Genomic DNA, 18,070 nt, shown 5'->3' with positions numbered 1-18,070 from the left:
ATTCCATTTATATGAAATTCTAGAAAAGCAAAATTACACTAACAGCAGATAAAGTGGTTGCCAGGGTTAAGGGATGAGGACTGGGCTGCAAGGGAGAACAAAGGAACTTCTCGGGTTAATGAAAATAACCACTATATCGTTTTCAGAGTGTTTGTTACACTACTGTGTATCTCTGGCAAAACTCATCAAATTATAACTTTACATTGCTTAATTTTATTATGTAAGTTACGACTTAATAAGGCTCATTTAAAAAATAATCCATAATCACATTTAACTATGACAACAGCTTTTCAGCATAGGTATTTACTACAGACCTTCAAAAAATATTAAAATCAATATTAGGAGGGAACTTGTAACCATAAAGTAGATATACAGGAACTAAAAGGTTCTGAGAATGGAACAGTCCTCATCCTACTCAACGTGGCCATGTGGGTAAACAGTAGTTGCCTAGCAACTAATCTAAACTCTAAATTTCTAATAAATATATTGACCACATAAGCAGGTGATCTCACAGATGATAAACCGCTTTACATCGAAGGGTTCTTCCTTTAATAATAAAAAATAATAATGTGCTTAAGTTATTTATCTAAAGTAGGAGTGAACAAGGTGTATTAAACCTAGATAATGAAAAATAAAAATACGAAATTAAACATAAACATACACACACAAAAAATCCTTGTCCTCATTTGGCCTTTTACGTCAGGACTTTACTTACCAAATTTATGGGATTAATCCATGAGTTTGTGGGTGAACCCTTTCCCCTTTTCTACTTTAAGCTATTCCCCTACAACCATTCAAACTGGCTTAATTCTCTTATTTATATATTTACATGTGATTAAATGCATATAGGATAGTACTTTTACATATATTAAATGATTCTAAAGATATCTCTCCAGATTATAGAACCTGTAGACACCACAGAAAAATACAACACTTTCTGTAACTTGCTACACACAACATACCAGAAAGTCAAACCTAACTTAACTAGATTATAAATGCTCAAAATCAAGAATTACAAAAAATCCCTTAATAACAAGCAAATTCCTAACACACATGTTAAATATATCATTTCTCTCTTACTAGACATAGCATGTCACAGTTTAACAGTATCAGAAAAAAGATCAACTTCTAAGACACCACTCACTGCTAGCACTCTTACCAACAGTATTATTTTTGGTTTGCGGAGCACTTACCCCTCTTCTGAACCCAACCTTCTTTCACAATGGTAACATCGCTCATGATGACTCCCCTCTGAGCCCCCAACTTGGAGAAATGGTACTTTGTGATATCAGCTTTAGGGTTTGGATTCTCTGCTGCTGCTGCCCTTCCCACTCTCTAGTGATGACTCAGCCTGGAAGGAAGTATTGAAGAAAGAATTTTTTTTCCATTCTTGCAACTCACAGAGCAATAACAAACAACTAATTCTTTATAAATGTCTTCAACTGGCCTGACCTCACATAAAAGTCTGGCTCTTCAAACTGGGGAACTTATTTATTAAATAGTTCTATAATGAAAGCACTTCCCTAGTCTTGTGACCAATTTCAAATGATAGTGAAACTTTTAACCTAAGAGGTTGCAACAAAAAAGTCTTAAGAAAACCAGTCACACCTACCCAAATAATAGAGAAAATTTGTTTGGTGGTGTGTATTTGAGGTGAAGAGGAAAGAGAATGAAAGTTAATTGCCCTAAATCCCTGTAATTTCAGAAGCAATTGTGAATTTTTTTTTTTTTTTTTTTGAAACGGAATCTCACTCTGTTGCCAGGCTGGAGTACAGTGGAGCAATCTCTGCTCACTGCAACCTCCACCTCCCAAGTTCAAGCAATTCTTCTGCCTCAGCCTCCCAAGCAGCTGGGACTACAGGTGTGCGCCACCACGCCCTGCTAATTTTTGTATTTTTAGTAGAAACGGGGTTTCACCATATTGGCCAGGCTGGTCTCGAACTCCTGACCTCGTGATCCACCCGCCTCAGCCTCCCAAAGTGCTGGGATTACAGAAGTGAGCCACCACAACCAGTCGTGAATACTTTAAGTGATATAAAATACAATATACCAAGAAATCATCATTTATGTATTCTTACTCTGCCTGTTCCAAGAAATATTTTAAGGAGATTAAAAAATAATTGATTTCATATTAGGTACTCATTATAAAGTAAAGTGAAACAAAGGGAATATGAAAGTAGAAAAAAATATTTAGTATTCAAGATGTGCCAAGAACTGTTACAGGTACTTACATCTATTATTCTTATGTGATCTTTATAACCTTATGGGGATACTATTAATTCCATTTCACAGACAAGGAAACTGAGGCTCACACAGATAAACCAACTTGCTCAATTTCAACACACCTAGTAAATGTGGAGCCAAGATCTGAACCCAGGCTGTCTGACTCCAGAGCCTGCATTCCAAAACTACACTGCCTTAAGATAAAAAGAAGTCAGAGAAAAGGCATACATATTTGGGAAAGATACGTCACAAATTTGGCATGGAGCTCTTGGGAAGACAATGCAAATAAGAAAACACAATAGGCTTTCCTATTTACAGTATCCAAAAAAAAATTTTTTTTGAGATGGGGTTTCCCCCCATCATCCAGGCTAGAGTAGAGTGGCACAATCATAGCTCACTGCAGCCTCCAATGGGGCTCAAGCAATCCTCCCACCTCAGCCTCCTGAGTAGCTGGACTACAGGCAGGCATCACCATGCCTAGCTAATTTTTAAAAAAAATTTTTGTGGAGATGGGGTCCCGCTATATTGTCCACGCTGCACAAATTTTTTTAAAAAGCAAAAAAAGTTCCTCAGAAGAAATACAACTTTTCCTGGGACAAACATCGAATTTATCCCATGGGTCTTCTTCATAAGATGTATGCGGGAAAGTCCTCAAAAACACCCTCCCATATACAGCAATGAGTTTTACAGGGTCATTGCTTATTGTCACTCTCAAACTAAAAAGGAAAATGCCAACATAAAATTAGTAAATCCATTTGCACAGAAGGGGACCAAAAAATGTGGTCCAGGTACACCAGTGTTATGTGGTCAAGAATCATATCATAAATTTTAGATAACTAGAGAAATGGATAGATGGACTACACAAACATACTCTCTCAACTTGGTTTGTGATAAATGATACATAGCAGTTAAGTTCAGTGTTAGACTCCCAACCTAGTGCTAAATTAGACTACAGGTCTTTCTTCAATGCAAATTAAGTGTGGAGCCTAACCATTTAGCAGTCAGGAATCAAGACTAAACATTCTCTAGACAGCCTGACTAAATAGCCTGACAAAAGCTATGTAGCTGAATGCAAGACCACCAGCCTCATGTATTATGAGGTCACAGGCAGAACCTACAGGTAAGGCTGAGACTTCTCAAAATCACCATGAGTCTGTTGCTATAGAGTGTCAAAAAGGGATATTAGTTTGTAATCCCAGCACTTTGGGAGGCCAGGGCAGGAGGATCACTTATGTCCAGGAGTTCAAGGCCAGCCTGGGCAACAAAGTGAGACTATGTCCGTACAAAAAGGGAAAAAAAAAAGAAAAATTTAAAATTAGCTGGGCATCATGGCACGCACCTGCAGTCCCAGCTGCTTGGGAGGCTGAAGTGGGAGAAATCACTTGAGCCCAGAAGTTTAAAGCTGCGGTGAGCTATGACTGCACCACCACACTCTGGCCTGGGCAACAGAGCAAGACCCTGTCTCTTTTTTTAAAAAAAGGGGGTATTAGAATCTGGATGTATTTTCCCAAAATACATTTGTTTGACAGAATACTAAATTAGAGAAATTCTAGAAAAATAATGAAAATAAAGAAAAAGAGAAATTCTGTGGGCTAGTAAGTGGGATATTCCACAAATCATACTCTTGAAACGTCACTATTGGCATATTAAAGGTTCTAAAATAAAGAAACATGTATAACTTTATCTCAGCAAAGCCTAAATTTATTACTGTCATAGGAAATGGCCACATAATAAGACTCATTTCACCACACACGTTAAAAAAAAAAGCCAAAAAACCTTCAATAAAGAATCTAAACATTAAAAAACATTTTAATTTGATGTAACATCCTAAAGAATCCAACATGGCCAACTGCCTACATAATATAGGGCTAGATAACTGAAAGGGTTAACTACTTACACTGCATAAAGAATTATAAGTTAAATACCGGCAGACACTGGTGCATGATATCTCTAGAAGAGCTGCACTGTTGCCCTTCTCTTTGGTAATACTTTGTTGATGTTGAGCAAGGGGCTCAACATCTATTAAGACCATTCTTGGTTTTGTACTAAAAAACTATATAATATGAGTAAAAGACAATTCAGGTCTTACTATTCTTGGAGTGGAAATGGAAGAGAGATCAGGGTAATAATTAGTAATAACAAAAAATAATATATATCCAATAAACATATATAAAATACATACTTTTGTATTAAAATGGTTTGTATTACAGTATCTTTTTAAAGAACACTAAAAAAAATTTTCAAAATTGATTCTGTATTTTGAAGTGAACATTTTATTATCAGAATACTAAAGCTGGAGGGACCCTCATTTTATAGCTGAAGAAACAGAGACCAAGACAGAAGAAGTAACTTGCCCAAGATCAAACAGCCACCAAATGGCCAACCAGGACCAGACAAGCAGGCATATGCTCTTTACACTCACATTACTTCTTCAGTTTAAAACAATACACTGAAATATCCAGACCAACCCAAAAATCAATGAATTTTGTTTTATAACAAAACTGTTTCTAAAAACTAGTGCTTTAGATAAATGTTTTTTATCAGTGCTCATACATGTAAGATTAAACTGTTAAGATGTATGTTAAATCAACAGGACAGAATTTACAATCTTCATCAGAGGCAGTGAACCCAAGCATACATTACAGAGATGGCTTTACCCATTTTCACTTAAAACTATTATCAAATATTACCCATAATTTTCAGCTTTAAAAATTGCTCCTGGGTCTTTACGGGCTAAAATGATACATTCTTTGAAAATAACTTAAAAGATGTCATAGGTACACTACTCTGGAATTATGATCAATAAGTTAGAAATAAACAATTATATTGACTAGTAAGCAGCAAACCATGTTCTTTAATTTTCCTACAGCAGCAATGCTCCTGCACCACAGCATGTACACTGTCCCATTCAGTCTTCCATATTAACTAAAAACACTAATCCACAAGATGAGCTGGAACTTTGTCATCTGTTTCCCAGGGTAGACAAAAGTTCACCTCCTTCCATAGTCCTAACTTTTCTACAGATGTGTTCCATCCAACGAACTATAACAAAATTTGGTTTCTCTTTTTAGCTTATTGCATTAAACATTTCATTGCTAATTTAATTCTTCCCATTCTTATAAAGTTTCACACAAAATTCTTGACAGATTCCATTTAGATTTTACACAAAACAATTACACTAAAGGTATCTTCATTCAGAAGTGACTGCTTGAGAATTTGATGATAATAGTAATGGCATTTGAAAGTCATTTTATAATTTACAAAACATTTTGCATATTTTACTTCATTCAATCACATAATTTAGTAAAGCAATTTGACAGTGCCTAGCACTTATGCGATGCTGGCAAATATGGAACAAATGAATGAGTGGATGATGAAGATGCAGCCTTAGATAACTAACAAAGAACAGGCTAAGCAAACAAACATAAATCAGCAGAGAGAATGGTCTTAAGCCATCTTAAAAATAAAACTGAATTTAAACATTAAAAAAGCACTTATATAGAAATTATAATTAAAATTATAATACTCTGCCCTATTCCTTAAGGTATGTTTCCTATAGACCTCCATTAATTACAATGACTAGAACACAATAAACGTTATCTTTTTCACCATTTTTGTTAAGATCAAGTTTCAACTTCAAACAAAACCACCATCAGTACTATAAATATATATATTATCAATATATTATCATCAATATATCGATATATATTTATAGTACTGATGGTGGTTTTGTTTGAAGTTGAAACTTGATCTCAACAAAAATGGTGAAAAAGATACGTTTATAATATATCGATACATATTATAGCATTAATCTAACCAAAATTATCAATTATGGGAAGAAAAATGGGAAAGAATGGCATATTTTCTTAATGATACTTTTAAGAATTTGTAAAAGATACGTGTTTGCTTATAGTAACCAGCCATTCAATTTTAAGCAAAAAGTAAACTTCAAACATCTTTTGAAAATATTAACTCAAAAAATATGTAACATACATATACTTATTCAGTCAATAAATATGTATTGATTGTCTACTCTGTGACAACGATTATTACAGGGAGGTAAATAAAACTAAGTGGTTTCTTTAAAAATCTTTTCCAAACTTGTAACTTATCAAAGAGCTTTCACATATATCAATTCATTTGACTCTAAAAAACAAATCTGTGCTGTAGTTATTGCAGCCACAATTTTGAACCTGCGACCAACCAATAACAACATTACTTCCCCTAGTTACAATAAGTTACCAACAGGTTAAAAAAAAAAAAAAAAAGCAACTACCTTCAAGTCTTCTATCAATTTGGTATGCTTTCTACCAAGTAATACATTATGAACTCTCAAAAACATATAATTAACATTTGCAAATAGTTCTGAACATTTTTTCTGTATCAGATTTTTCAAAAGTCCAAAAAGTAAAATGTTTTTAAACAAATTAAAAATATAACTAAGGCATCACAAATGAAATAACAGAAGACTAAAAGTAGGTTAACATAAAGCTAAAAGTCTCCCAACAACTCTTTTTTATGAACAAGCACAAAATTCATAGGTTAATAGTTACCTATAAGTTAATTTCTAAGTTAAAAGCCAGAATACAATTCAATAATACAACTTTCTCTAAACTCTTTGTAATTAATACTATGTAGAATGTATTTGCTCCCCACAATTTTTTAATATTCTTTATATATGATAGCCAAAGTGAATTAGTAAAGGACACCTGAAGTTCAAATACAACAGACTGTTGCAACTTTGAAAAACAAATAATGGTCAAGGGTAACCACAATATAGTTCTGTGGCATTTTCTGATTTCAAGAAGTAAGTGAAACTAACATATACCATAATAAATACATAGGGCTATATCAAACTTTCAGAAGGATATGAGAGACAAGAAACATTCTGAAATGGAAACGAAATTCAAGGCAATTTGCTCTGTACTTCAAATAATTCCAAGGCAGTCTGTCCCTATTTTCAGAGTTGTTATCCTCCTAAAAAACACATCATATAGAGAAAGTGAGCCACATAAACTATATACTTTGGGTATCTTTCCTCTCTTAAGAGCACTTTGTGGGATTTTCTTAAAGCTCTTTCTATAGATAACTTCACTGAGGTTCAGAATATGGCAAAATACCTGAATAGGCAAAATTCCTAACTTTCAAACAATGTATCAGTTCTTCCAAACTGCCAATTCTGAAAAATCAATTTTATTAACTTTAAAACATTTCTACAAAAACATGAAGCATTTTCCTGGCCGTTTCCCTACTCCTGTTTAGGGCATCTGAGTGCCATTTCAATCAACATGTCCATTATTAAAAATAAAAAAGCAACTTGCACTGTGTGATATACTTAATATTTTAATTTGAAACTAATAGAAAAATGCTTATTAGATTCCTGTTTCACCTAAATCACTGAACAAGCTATTGATAAATTATTCCCTCCATTTCTCATGTAAAGCGTAGGCTGCCTCTATGTGAAGGCATCTATAATACCATGGACAGGTTGGGGACTGCTACTAAAAGAATTTCAGGTGGCCAGGCACAGTGGCACACGCCTGTAATCCTAGCATTTTGGGAGGCTGAAGCAGGCAGATCACTTGAGCCCAGTTCACAACCAGCCTGGGCAACATGGCAAAACCCATCTCTACAAAAAATACAAAAATTAGCTGGGAGTGGTGACAGGCACCTCTAGTCTCAGCTACTCAGGAGGCTGAGGTGGGAGGATCACCTGAGCCCAGGAAGTCTAGGCTATGCTGAGTGGTGACCGTGCCTGGGTGCCACAGTGAGAACCTGTCTCAAAAAAAAAAAAAAAAAGAAAAGAAAAGAAAAGAAAAAGAATTTGGTTGCACAGTTGACCATATTTTTCTAATATACATGTAAAATCATTTTAAAATCTGTCTTGGGAGCCTAATTATAAATTTTTAAGAATCCATACATACATATAAAATGCAATTGATATATGGTCCATTAAATACCAAGAATCAGCTTGACAGAATTTACCCCCAGATTAAACTGAGCTACCCAATAGGTATGGAATCCTCTAACAAGGTTCATCACAATGATGTGTTAGGAAGAGCACCAGAAAGACCAAGAAACTTGAGTCCCTGCCCCACCCAGAGTGATGCTGTATAAGGTCACTTTAATTATCTGTGCCTCAGTTTCCGGAGCCATAAAAATGAAAGTATAGCATTAGATGAACTCTGAATAGCTTTATAGCTCTTCCAGAGCTAATATTTATGATTCTGCAAGTTAAAATCTACGGAGTATCTACTTCATATATAGATGGCATCATAAGTGAAAGACATGATTATACATACATAGTTCATATCCTCAAAAGTGTGATAATTGGAAGATAAAACATTCAAACAGCATTTCAACTAAGACAAAATTTGGGCTAAGCTCCATTATTGGAAAAATACTGTCCTCCTTCCCCTCCCATCCCCTAGTCCCCCAAATACAGTCAGAAGCTTTCTAATAGAGTCCAATATACATGTAAAATCCTCCTAAAATCTGTCTTGGGAATCTCCCTAATTATAATTTTTTTTAAATCCATCCATATATATGTAGCAATTATCTAACATAGGGAAGAAAAACTATCATTTGAAATTCTAGTGTTTTCTTCTAGTAAATCTTTTTACTTTCCCCTCATAATATTTAGAAATGAGAAATATCTGTAGTTGGTGATACAGTACTGAAAAGAAACAGAACTAAAAAACACATCAACAAGTCAAGAAGCATATATTAATTTTATCTACCCATTAGTATTCAAAGATTACTTGGCAGAGAAAATAAGTTTACATCTAATTTGATGAAAGACTATGATGCTATAATAAAATATGTAAACATTTGAGTTATTTAATTTGGCATTTTAAACAAATGAAAGGGGACGTCAATGGGCCAGTCAATACACTTTTATTAACTTCATGCTATGGAAATTATTGTACCAAATTTTGCAAATTTAGAATTATCACTGTTAACTCTAATAATAGGTACAAACAAGTTAAGAAAAACACTAGAAGTGTTGCAGAATTAGGAAAGTTTAAATAAAAGGTATTTTTAGAATGCCACAGTAAGTTTTTCTTATGTGAAAATCACTTTCAAAAGTGTAGCAGGGGTTGTTTGAAAGATTAAATGAATACAGGTAAAGCACATAGAACAGTGCCTGGCACATGGCAACTGCTTACCAGGCATTGGTTAGCATTAACTCTAAACTGAATCTAATCCTATCACATGTAAAAGATCAGGACAAAGTATTTGCTGTCGGAAGATTCAGGACTATCTTTCCAAAAGAAGGTATGCTGTGTGACCAGGACTTAAAATACTGATGCACATGCTGAAACCTGGAGTAACACAAATCTTCTAACAAAAATTAATTGTATTATTAATGCATATTAACTTAAAAATAAAAATGCCAGTCAGATCACAAGACTGACTTGCTCAAAACAAAATGAAAATGGTTTTTCAGTTCTTGCATTTTGTTGCTCAAATCTAAGATAGTTTTAAATTTTTCTTTTTAACACTTCAAAACTCAATCACACTATAACGACAAGCTCCTATCAAATCATGCTAAGCATCCAACTAACAAGTTGTTAACAGTGATTGCCTTACCTTCCCAAGGACAAATTCTTGAACTAAAAGATACAATAACAAAAGAAAGCATAGCTATCTTTTCACGAAAATACACAAAGTTTAAGTAAAGGCTAAACTTCTACAAAATCAATTTGTAAAACAGGTTCCTCATTTTAAAGAAACCCAGATAGCTGGAAATTTCCACTGAATTTTTATGAGAAAATTTCTGATATGTTTACATCAAAAGCTACAGTTTAAAAAATAAGTCCTTACTTTCCACAAGTCTCTATGCTAAGTTCATTTGTTCCCTAGTAAGTTTAATCAACACGTTTATTTAGATTTGCAGTGATTCTGAAAACAAATTCCTTCTGACAGTGATTTTCTGAATGAAATGTAAATATTAAAAGTTTTTAATTAAACCAGCACACAGTTCACACTCCAGTATTTGTTAAATATAATCTTATTTAAAATATTTTACAGCTATAAAATTAATTTTTAAAAAGTCCAAAGCAAAACCTTAAAGTACTCTGACATATACAACTTAGAGTCGACGTCAAGATTATTAAGCCAAAAATTAATTTTAAATTGGAAAACAATTCACTCCAGTAATAATTATGGAAAGAAAACCAAATGAATACAAATAATAATTTCACAATTTTTGCAGGATTACTTTGGACTATTTTTAAAACGCTGTAAGAAAACATGCTGCAAAACCACAATGCAAATACACAACTGAAAATTAAAACCCTACATTCATCCAGATTTCAACATTGTCTCATTCATGTAATATTTGTCCTCCCTCACTTTAAAACTGGAACCTCAAGCCAATCAAAGATATTGGGGTCAACCCTAGTAAGGAAAACAAAAAGATCTTCAAGTACCATCTCCCTGTAAACTTTCAAGTACTGTCTCCTTGGTAAACTTTCCAAGTCAAGATAATGTACTGGCAAAAGGAAAACAATTACAGTCCGCATATATATCTTGCATATAATTGTGCATTAAGTCATAAACCTTGGAAAACTAGTAACTTAGTAATAAGTTGCTATTTTAATTATAAAATATTTTCATGTTTTAGACAACCACCTCCCGGAATGTTTGTATTCGTTTATACATATTTTGCAAGTGATACTCAAGTTCTGAAGACTAATCTTCATTTCCTACACCATCTTTATTAGACTCTTCCACCTTCGTTTTCCTAAGTAAATACATAACCTAAACCAATGAGTTTCACTCATTTGTCAGCTTCAACCACTGACAAAACCCAGTGGTTGCCTAGTGATTTATAGTTCTACTAAAAGATATATATGACCATGCTTTACCAAATACGGAACACATGTCTAAACTGTTGACTTGAGACAACTGCCAATGTATTAACTACAAAAAGCCATTATTTTTTACTTTAGCCTCAACTAAAATCAAAGTGTGAACACTTTATTATGGCTAGAAATTACCCAATATAGATGCATAGGTTTCACTGTTGACTTTCTATTTGGAAACTTCATCAATTGCAAACTACCAGGCTTTCAACCAAAATGCCACATTGGTGAAATGAGTTGGTTTTATTTTCATAACAACATTATTTTGATGGAAGAAATGTGAGCATCCCAGCTTTGACTTGTGGGTAAGCATTTCCTCTACTTTCAGAACATAAACAGTAAATACCGGTATTGGAAAAACCTGGCCCCAACGAGATTCTTTATCTCTAGGCTAACTGTAGATTCCCGGGAAATCCCAAACAAGGGATGGTGACCCCGCCTCGGCGTCAGGGTCAACACAGCAACCAGCTAGGCTTCAACTTTGGGCTCTGAAGGGCCCCACCGGCATCATGGCTGATGCGGACCGATGCGCCGGAGGAGGTGGACAAGGAAGAGGCTGGTCTGTTTACTTGCACCAGAGCTGCCGCCGCCGCCAGCAGCGACAGCATCACTGGATCAGCCAAACCCAGCATCTTCCGCACATTTCTATTCTTAGCACACAACTCCCAAGCGGATCAAAACCCCACTACTATTAAAAACACAGACAAGCACGTTACCCACCTCCCACACACCCCCCCCCCCACCCCACCAGTGCCGTCTTTTCCTGCGCGCCAGTGGCGGGGAAGAGTGGGGGAAGGAAGGAGACCCCGGGGACGCCTGTGCATCCTCGCCTTCACCCCACCCCACGCGCAGACAGCCTCAGCGCCAGGGCGCGCGGCAGACGGCTCCCTCCCCCCAACCCAAACACACTGACACCGGCGCTCCACGCGTTATATAACCTCGCCGCCGCCCCCGGTCCAGGCGGGCGCCCCCTCCCCACGCCGCGCGGCCCGGGCGGGGAGGGGCGAGGGGAAGGAGCGAGAGTTGCGCAGAGACAGCAGGCGCCGGGCCGGGGCAGCCCAGACACAGACGGTACCGCTAGGCCGGGAACACCCCTCCCCCGGCCCGCTGCGCACCGCCGCCCCCCAGCTTTCCCCGGAAAGCGGGGGGTGTCGGTGTCAACCGCGCTGGGCATCCCCAGGCCTCCACACCCACACCCGAAGCCTCCGGTGACCCAGCCCCCGCCCACGCCCCCGGCGCGGTGACAACCCAGAAGCCCCCGCCTCACCCCACCCCGCCGCCATCCCCCGCCTGAGGCAGGCAGGGAGGGCGGACCGGGGCCCGGGGCCCGGAGGGAGTGGAGGCCAGGCGGGGAGGGGGCTAGAGTGGGGGGCGGTGGCTGTTACCTGCAACGGCGGCGGCGGCGGTGGCGGCCCCGCAGCTGCTCGGGCGGCGGCGGAGGATGGAGCCGGGGGGGGGCGGGGGGAGGAGAGGGGGCGACTCGGGGGTCCCCCCTCCCTCCTCCTCCCCTCCTGTCCTCCCCCCACCCCACAGAGCCTCTGGCCTCCTGGAGCCCGGTGCGGCCGGCGGGAGGGCAAGCGAAGGGCTGCAGGGGAGGGAGGGAGGGAGCCGGCCGGGCCGGGCCGCGGAGCTGGAGCGGGAGGCGGCGGCGGCGGCGGCGGCGGCGGGAGGGGGAGGGAGGAGAGAGGGCGGCGGCGGGGAGAGGAGGAGGCGGAGACTCTACATGGGAATCGGATATCGGCTACAAATTCATCACCAGAAAACACCGCCCGGGCGGGGGCCGGGTCACGCCGGCGGGGCGGCGGCTCTGGGCCCCGGGGCGCGCCCGGCGCGGGGAGGGGGTCTGCGGCCTCCTCCCGGGCTGCGCCTCGCTGAGGGGACCCCCGCCGCCTCCCCGCCCCCTCCTTCCTCCCGCTCGGGGCCGCCGCCGATCGGTTCTCGCCGTCGCCGCGGGGCTTGTTGTTGACTTTGAGGAAAACTCCTGACGTCAGGGGCTGGCTCTCGGCGACTGGCGGGAGCGGCTTCCCCGCGTCCCCGGCCCTGCCCGCCGCCTCTGCTCCCCTCCCTGCCCGGCCCTCGTCCTCAGGCTTCCCCGCGCCCCCAAACCAGCGGTGCCCCGCGCCCCCTCTCCTCTCGCGAGAACATCCCCCTAGCCAGCCAGAGCCGGGAGCGGGGGCAGTCGCTCCCGGGCGGGAAGTTCTGGGTTTCCCCCTCGCCCGCGTGGCCCTTGGCGGGCACCCGAGGCCCGGGAGCGGAGGCTCCTCGCCCAGCCGCTTCCTCGGCGCATCCACCCACCCGCCCTGGCCGCGGACGCGCGCGCCGCCAGGCCCCGGGCGTCTCCTCCAGCCCGCCGCGGCCCCTTGGGGAGATGGGCCCGGCGCGAGGGCTCGCACCTGGAAGCCCACGAGGTGGGCGGTGCCCAATGAGGTAGGGACCGGAGAGCGCGGAGCAGTCCAGGAGCCGACCCCACCCCCTGCACCTCGGGGAAGAGGGAACCCGGGTCAGTCCGTAGCATGAATCATTCCTGACTATCCCGGGAGACCACGGCAGACCAAAAACACCTCTCTGAACAGCCTTCCGCACCGCTCGCTGCAAGCATTCGTCCACACACGGTACACAGATTGCGGGCGGATCGTAATTCACTCTTAAAATCACACCCTTTTTAGGGATATTCGTTTTCAATGACTTTGGGAAAGCCACGAGGTACTACATTTACTACGAAGAGACCGTTTCTTTATTTTGAAGTCAGTGACTCCTGAGACTGCATTGGGGACACTTTTTTGCACAATGACCATATTTTACCATGCAGCGCACTTCAGAAAATTATAAAAGTTTACAAGTTTTGTCGCTTCTGGAAACACCTGGGCAGCATCCCTATTATCCCGCCACGTGGCTCTAGCCTTGTTGATGTACCTGTTATTTTCTCCCACTGCAACATTTTTGTTAATGTCTGTGGCTTCTTTCTGCAGAAGAGTTCCTCCTCCTGACATGCACTTCATTCTCTGCTTTTCTATGTCTTGACAACTCTCTAATGGTAGTCATTTTCTTATACTATAGCCCCCTGGTATTTATGTACTGTGTGGTATTAATATTTATACTTCCAGGTTCACATCTTTTATGAACTGTGCATCTGTTGGGATTGTGGACAGGAGTAGGAAACCAAATAAAAGGGTTTTTAAAAAAAGTCAGTTTTCTCCGTTTGTAAGGGAAACTTGTTTCCCTGACCACCCTGGAGCAAAATTTGCCATTTTAAGATAACAGTCCGAGAGAAAGTCCTGCACCATGCCTTTCCCCTTTTTCCATATTTCCCAGCATGCTATGAGCTGATGAATAAACAGACTTTGTCCTATTTTCGTTTTATCTATAAAATATAATGTATTCCCATAATTATCAGACCGCTCACAGTCACTACTGGTAAAATTATTGGGTTACAGGTTTCTTGCTGTAAAACACAAAAATAGGTCATATTTGTATGCCGTAGTACCCCAACTTGCTTTTTATTTTTAAGAAAATAGTCCCTTATGACACCAGCACTAAAAAGAGTGTCTGAAACTTTAAATACTTAACTTTTGAGAGTCAGAGTATCCGGAATTACTGAATTACTAGATATCTCTTATCAGTGAGATGTTCATTTGTTCCCAAATTTGACATCAATATATTTACAAGAACTGAATGTGTCTTATGAGCCATACTACCTCAAAATATTTCTCCCAGTCTGGTCAGATTGCATTAAATCTTAGGTGGATTAAACCCTAAAATTCAGTATGTGAGAATGGATTATATACTCTCGGCTTCATGTATTTGAAGAATTATAAGTTTTTATTTCTATTCAATTTTTGCTTGTGGACTATAGTAGTTTCATAAGTTTCCATAATAAAAGCATGTTTGATTTTGTTATTGAATTACTATTAATTAGGGATATTATTTATTTAAATAACGTTGTTCTTTCTCTTAGACTATGCCGGTATGAATTTGGTAGAATCTGCCGATTGTGGTATGTCGGTACTCCATACAGAGTGTGTGGTAGATTTCTTCTCTATTTTGTTATCACATCCAGTAATATGGAGTGCAGCCAGCATGTTCATCCCTGGGAATGTCCCTCCTAAATTTTGCAAAGAAAGCCTTCATTCTTTATTACACCAAATATTCTTAAGATTGACATTTCTCAGTATTAGTTATTTATGCATTTTAAGAAAAATGTTCATTCTTCTTTACTACCAATGACTAAGTTTGATACTGAGCTATTTCTTGGTACTTCCCCCATTTCTTGGGAGTAACTAAAACTGGAAGGATATTTAGAATTTCAGAGCATCTAATGTCTTAGTTCATTCAGGCTGCTATAACAAAATACCATCAACTAGGTAGCTTATAAAGAACAGAAATTTATTTCTCACAGTTCTGGAGGCTGGGAAGTCCAAGATCACGGCACCAGCAGATTTGGTGTCTAAAGAGGGTTCCGTTTCCTGGTTTGTAGATGGTGACTTCTTGCTGTGTCTTCACATTTTAGAAAGAGTGAGGGAACTCTGTTGGACCTCTTTTTCTTTTTCTTTCTTTGTTTTTTTTTTTTTTAGAGACAGGGTCTCATCCTGTCACCCAGACTGGAGTGCAGTGGCATGATCATAGCTCACTGTAGCCTGGAACTCCTAGGCTCAGGCAACCCTCCTGCCTCAGCCTCCTGAGTAGCTGAGACTACCAGCATGAGTTAATGTTCCCAGCCATCTTGAGCCTCTTTTATAAGGGCACTAATCCCATTCTTGAGGGCTCAAACCCTCATGACTTAATCACCTCCCAAAGGCCCCATCTACTAACACACTTTGGAAGTTAGGATTTCAATCTATGAATTTGGGGAAACACAAAAATTCAGACCAGGGCATCACATAACAAAAATTAAGTTACTGCTCTTCTGTCTTAATCGAAAGGGTGTGTCATCCTAGGAGAGGGCATGGAACAAAGCAGACACAGAATACGTGTTTGTGGAAGAAATACATGTTCTAATGTTCTAATGAAGGCTCTAATAAATCTGTGTACTATGTACAGTTTATATAGTATTTTCCTCTTGGGATGTAAAGTGATTTATTAGAAAGAACATAAAAGTGCTTTGGAGACTTGCAGACCAGAGTTCAAATCCTCTCTCTGCAGAGTTTGTGTCATCTCGGGCAAGTTGCTTAATTTTTCTAAGCCTTATATTTCCTTATTTGTGAAATGGCAGTTACAACTACTTCAACAACTTATGTGAATTAAGTTTTATGAAATATTAGTATCTGAAACACAGTGAGTGGTCAGCAAGCTAAGATTCCTTTACCATAAATGTGAATATATTTATGTTAAACTAACAATAGCTGCTACAAACAAATACAAAAATCTATATTTGGCACTCTCTGCCACAGTTGGTTCTGAAATAACCACGTTAAGTCTACAGCTGTAATTAGTGAATATATTCTAGATTATTAATAGAACAATTTCTGAAAGAGTATAGCTTACATTTCTGTTGGTTAAGCCTCCCAGTCTGTGATATTTTTCTTATAGCATCCCGAACTGACTAAGGCACACAGTTCATTACAATAGTTATCAGTACTAATTGTCTTTTTCTCCCTTTCCCTGATGTCTGTCTGTCTGTCTGTCTGTTTTTCTTTCTTTTTTTTTTTTTTTTTTTAGACAGTCTGGCTCTGTCACCAGGCTGGAGTGCAGTGGCATGATCTCGGCTCACTGCAACTCCGCCTCTCGGGTTCAAGTGATTCTCCTGCCTCAGCCTCCCGAGTAGCTGGGATTACAGGCGCCTGCCACCACGCCCAGCTAATTTTTGTATTTTTAGTAGAGATGGGGTTTCCCCATGTTGGCCAGGATGATCTCGATCTCCTGACCTCGTGATCCGCCCACCTCAGCCTCCCAAAGTCCTGATGTCTTTCTTAAGACACAGGCCAGGTGCCTGTACAAGAACATATGAGCATAGCCAAGGGCCAGATATATCACTAATCTGGTGCTGTGTGAATCTGGGATACTTAAAGCCCTGTGGAAACCTCCCTCTTATTTTGTTCTCAGGTTTTATTTTTTTGCTATGTTATTAGAGTATGAATGAATTTTTTTTGTTCATATTCTCATTGTCAGACAGCTAAATCTGTTAGCAACTTAAGCAATCTCTGGACATTACATTTAATATTTCAGGACACTTGGGTCACAAAAAGTTACTGACCACGAATAAATAACTGCTTGTGGAGCATCGAGCTAGAATTCATGTTCTAACTCCAAAGCAACAAGCATACACAATTATTATTCCTGGCTGTGCAGGAGAATCGTGGTATGCGATAAATTAATACATATTATAATCCTACAGCCTCATTTTAGTATGTAATGTTAACTTCCTGAGGTGGTGTGCATTTCTAGTTGTTTCTGAATCAGCTCTATGGGGATTGGACTTTCCCATGCAACAGCTAGCAGTGAAATAACAACAGTAAATTTTCAACCTTCACCTGGATAATTACCTCAACTTCTTCCTCGGTTATCTCATGTAAATACTGTCCTGTTCCAGAAAGTTTCCCCATCCATTTTAAAACACAGTTTCTTCTGCCAATCAAAACACTTTCACAATTAACTGAAAAGTTTCAAATCTACATCTCACTATTTTAACCCTCTATGAAGTCCTTCAATTGTTGATTCTGTGCTATTTTGTTAAATAATACTGGCTTTTTATAGTAGGAGAAAATCAGTCTCAGAATTTTTCTGTTGACTAGACAGAACTATGACCATTTTAAATTGCAAACACTATCTCGATTCAGTAATTGGATTTGAATCAAAGCTCTGAATTTGATTTAGAATTCAAACTTTGTAGTGGGGAAAGCAGGCAGGCTCAGCTTCTCTATTTCTCTATCTCATTTTCCTCTTCCACTCCACAAGTCAGTCTCTGGGTGAAGGACAAAACAGTTCTTACCCAGCTGGTACCGTTGTCAGCCAGCTTTGCACTCTCTCAGCCTAGCACACAG

The 18,070-nt window shown here is 39.6% G+C and overlaps 2 protein-coding genes across 5 annotated transcripts in view; both read right to left on the bottom strand.

The window, feature by feature from the left end:
- AKT3 (AKT serine/threonine kinase 3) overlaps window positions 1–1,324 on the bottom strand; it is a 344,485-nt gene extending 343,161 nt beyond the window's left edge. For 3 of the 4 annotated variants that reach the window (XM_063707276.1, XM_055380781.2, XM_055380779.2), the window contains exon 1: window positions 1,194–1,324. In XM_063707276.1, coding sequence (XP_063563346.1) covers window positions 1,194–1,239 — 46 coding nt within the window. In that variant the 5' untranslated portion in view covers window positions 1,240–1,324. The remainder of the gene's footprint in view (window positions 1–1,193) is intronic. The other variant, XM_055380785.2, reaches the window with a different exon arrangement.
- LOC134758593 (basic proline-rich protein-like) lies at window positions 1,205–17,632 on the bottom strand. Its single transcript, XM_063706804.1, has 4 exons — window positions 17,573–17,632; window positions 14,490–14,535; window positions 12,479–13,572; window positions 1,205–1,351 (listed from the first exon to the last, which is right to left on the bottom strand). Exons 1-4 carry the CDS (start codon window positions 17,630–17,632, stop codon window positions 1,295–1,297), a joined length of 1,257 nt encoding a protein of 418 aa, XP_063562874.1. The 3' UTR covers window positions 1,205–1,294.
- Between the last annotated feature and the right edge of the window lie 438 nt (window positions 17,633–18,070).

Source organism: Gorilla gorilla, chromosome 1 (genome assembly GCF_029281585.2).
Source record: "Gorilla gorilla gorilla isolate KB3781 chromosome 1, NHGRI_mGorGor1-v2.1_pri, whole genome shotgun sequence".
Classification (NCBI taxonomy): domain Eukaryota; kingdom Metazoa; phylum Chordata; class Mammalia; order Primates; family Hominidae; genus Gorilla; species Gorilla gorilla.
The sequence above is the reverse complement of the archived record's forward strand: the minus strand, read 5'-3'. Positions and strand labels throughout refer to the sequence as shown.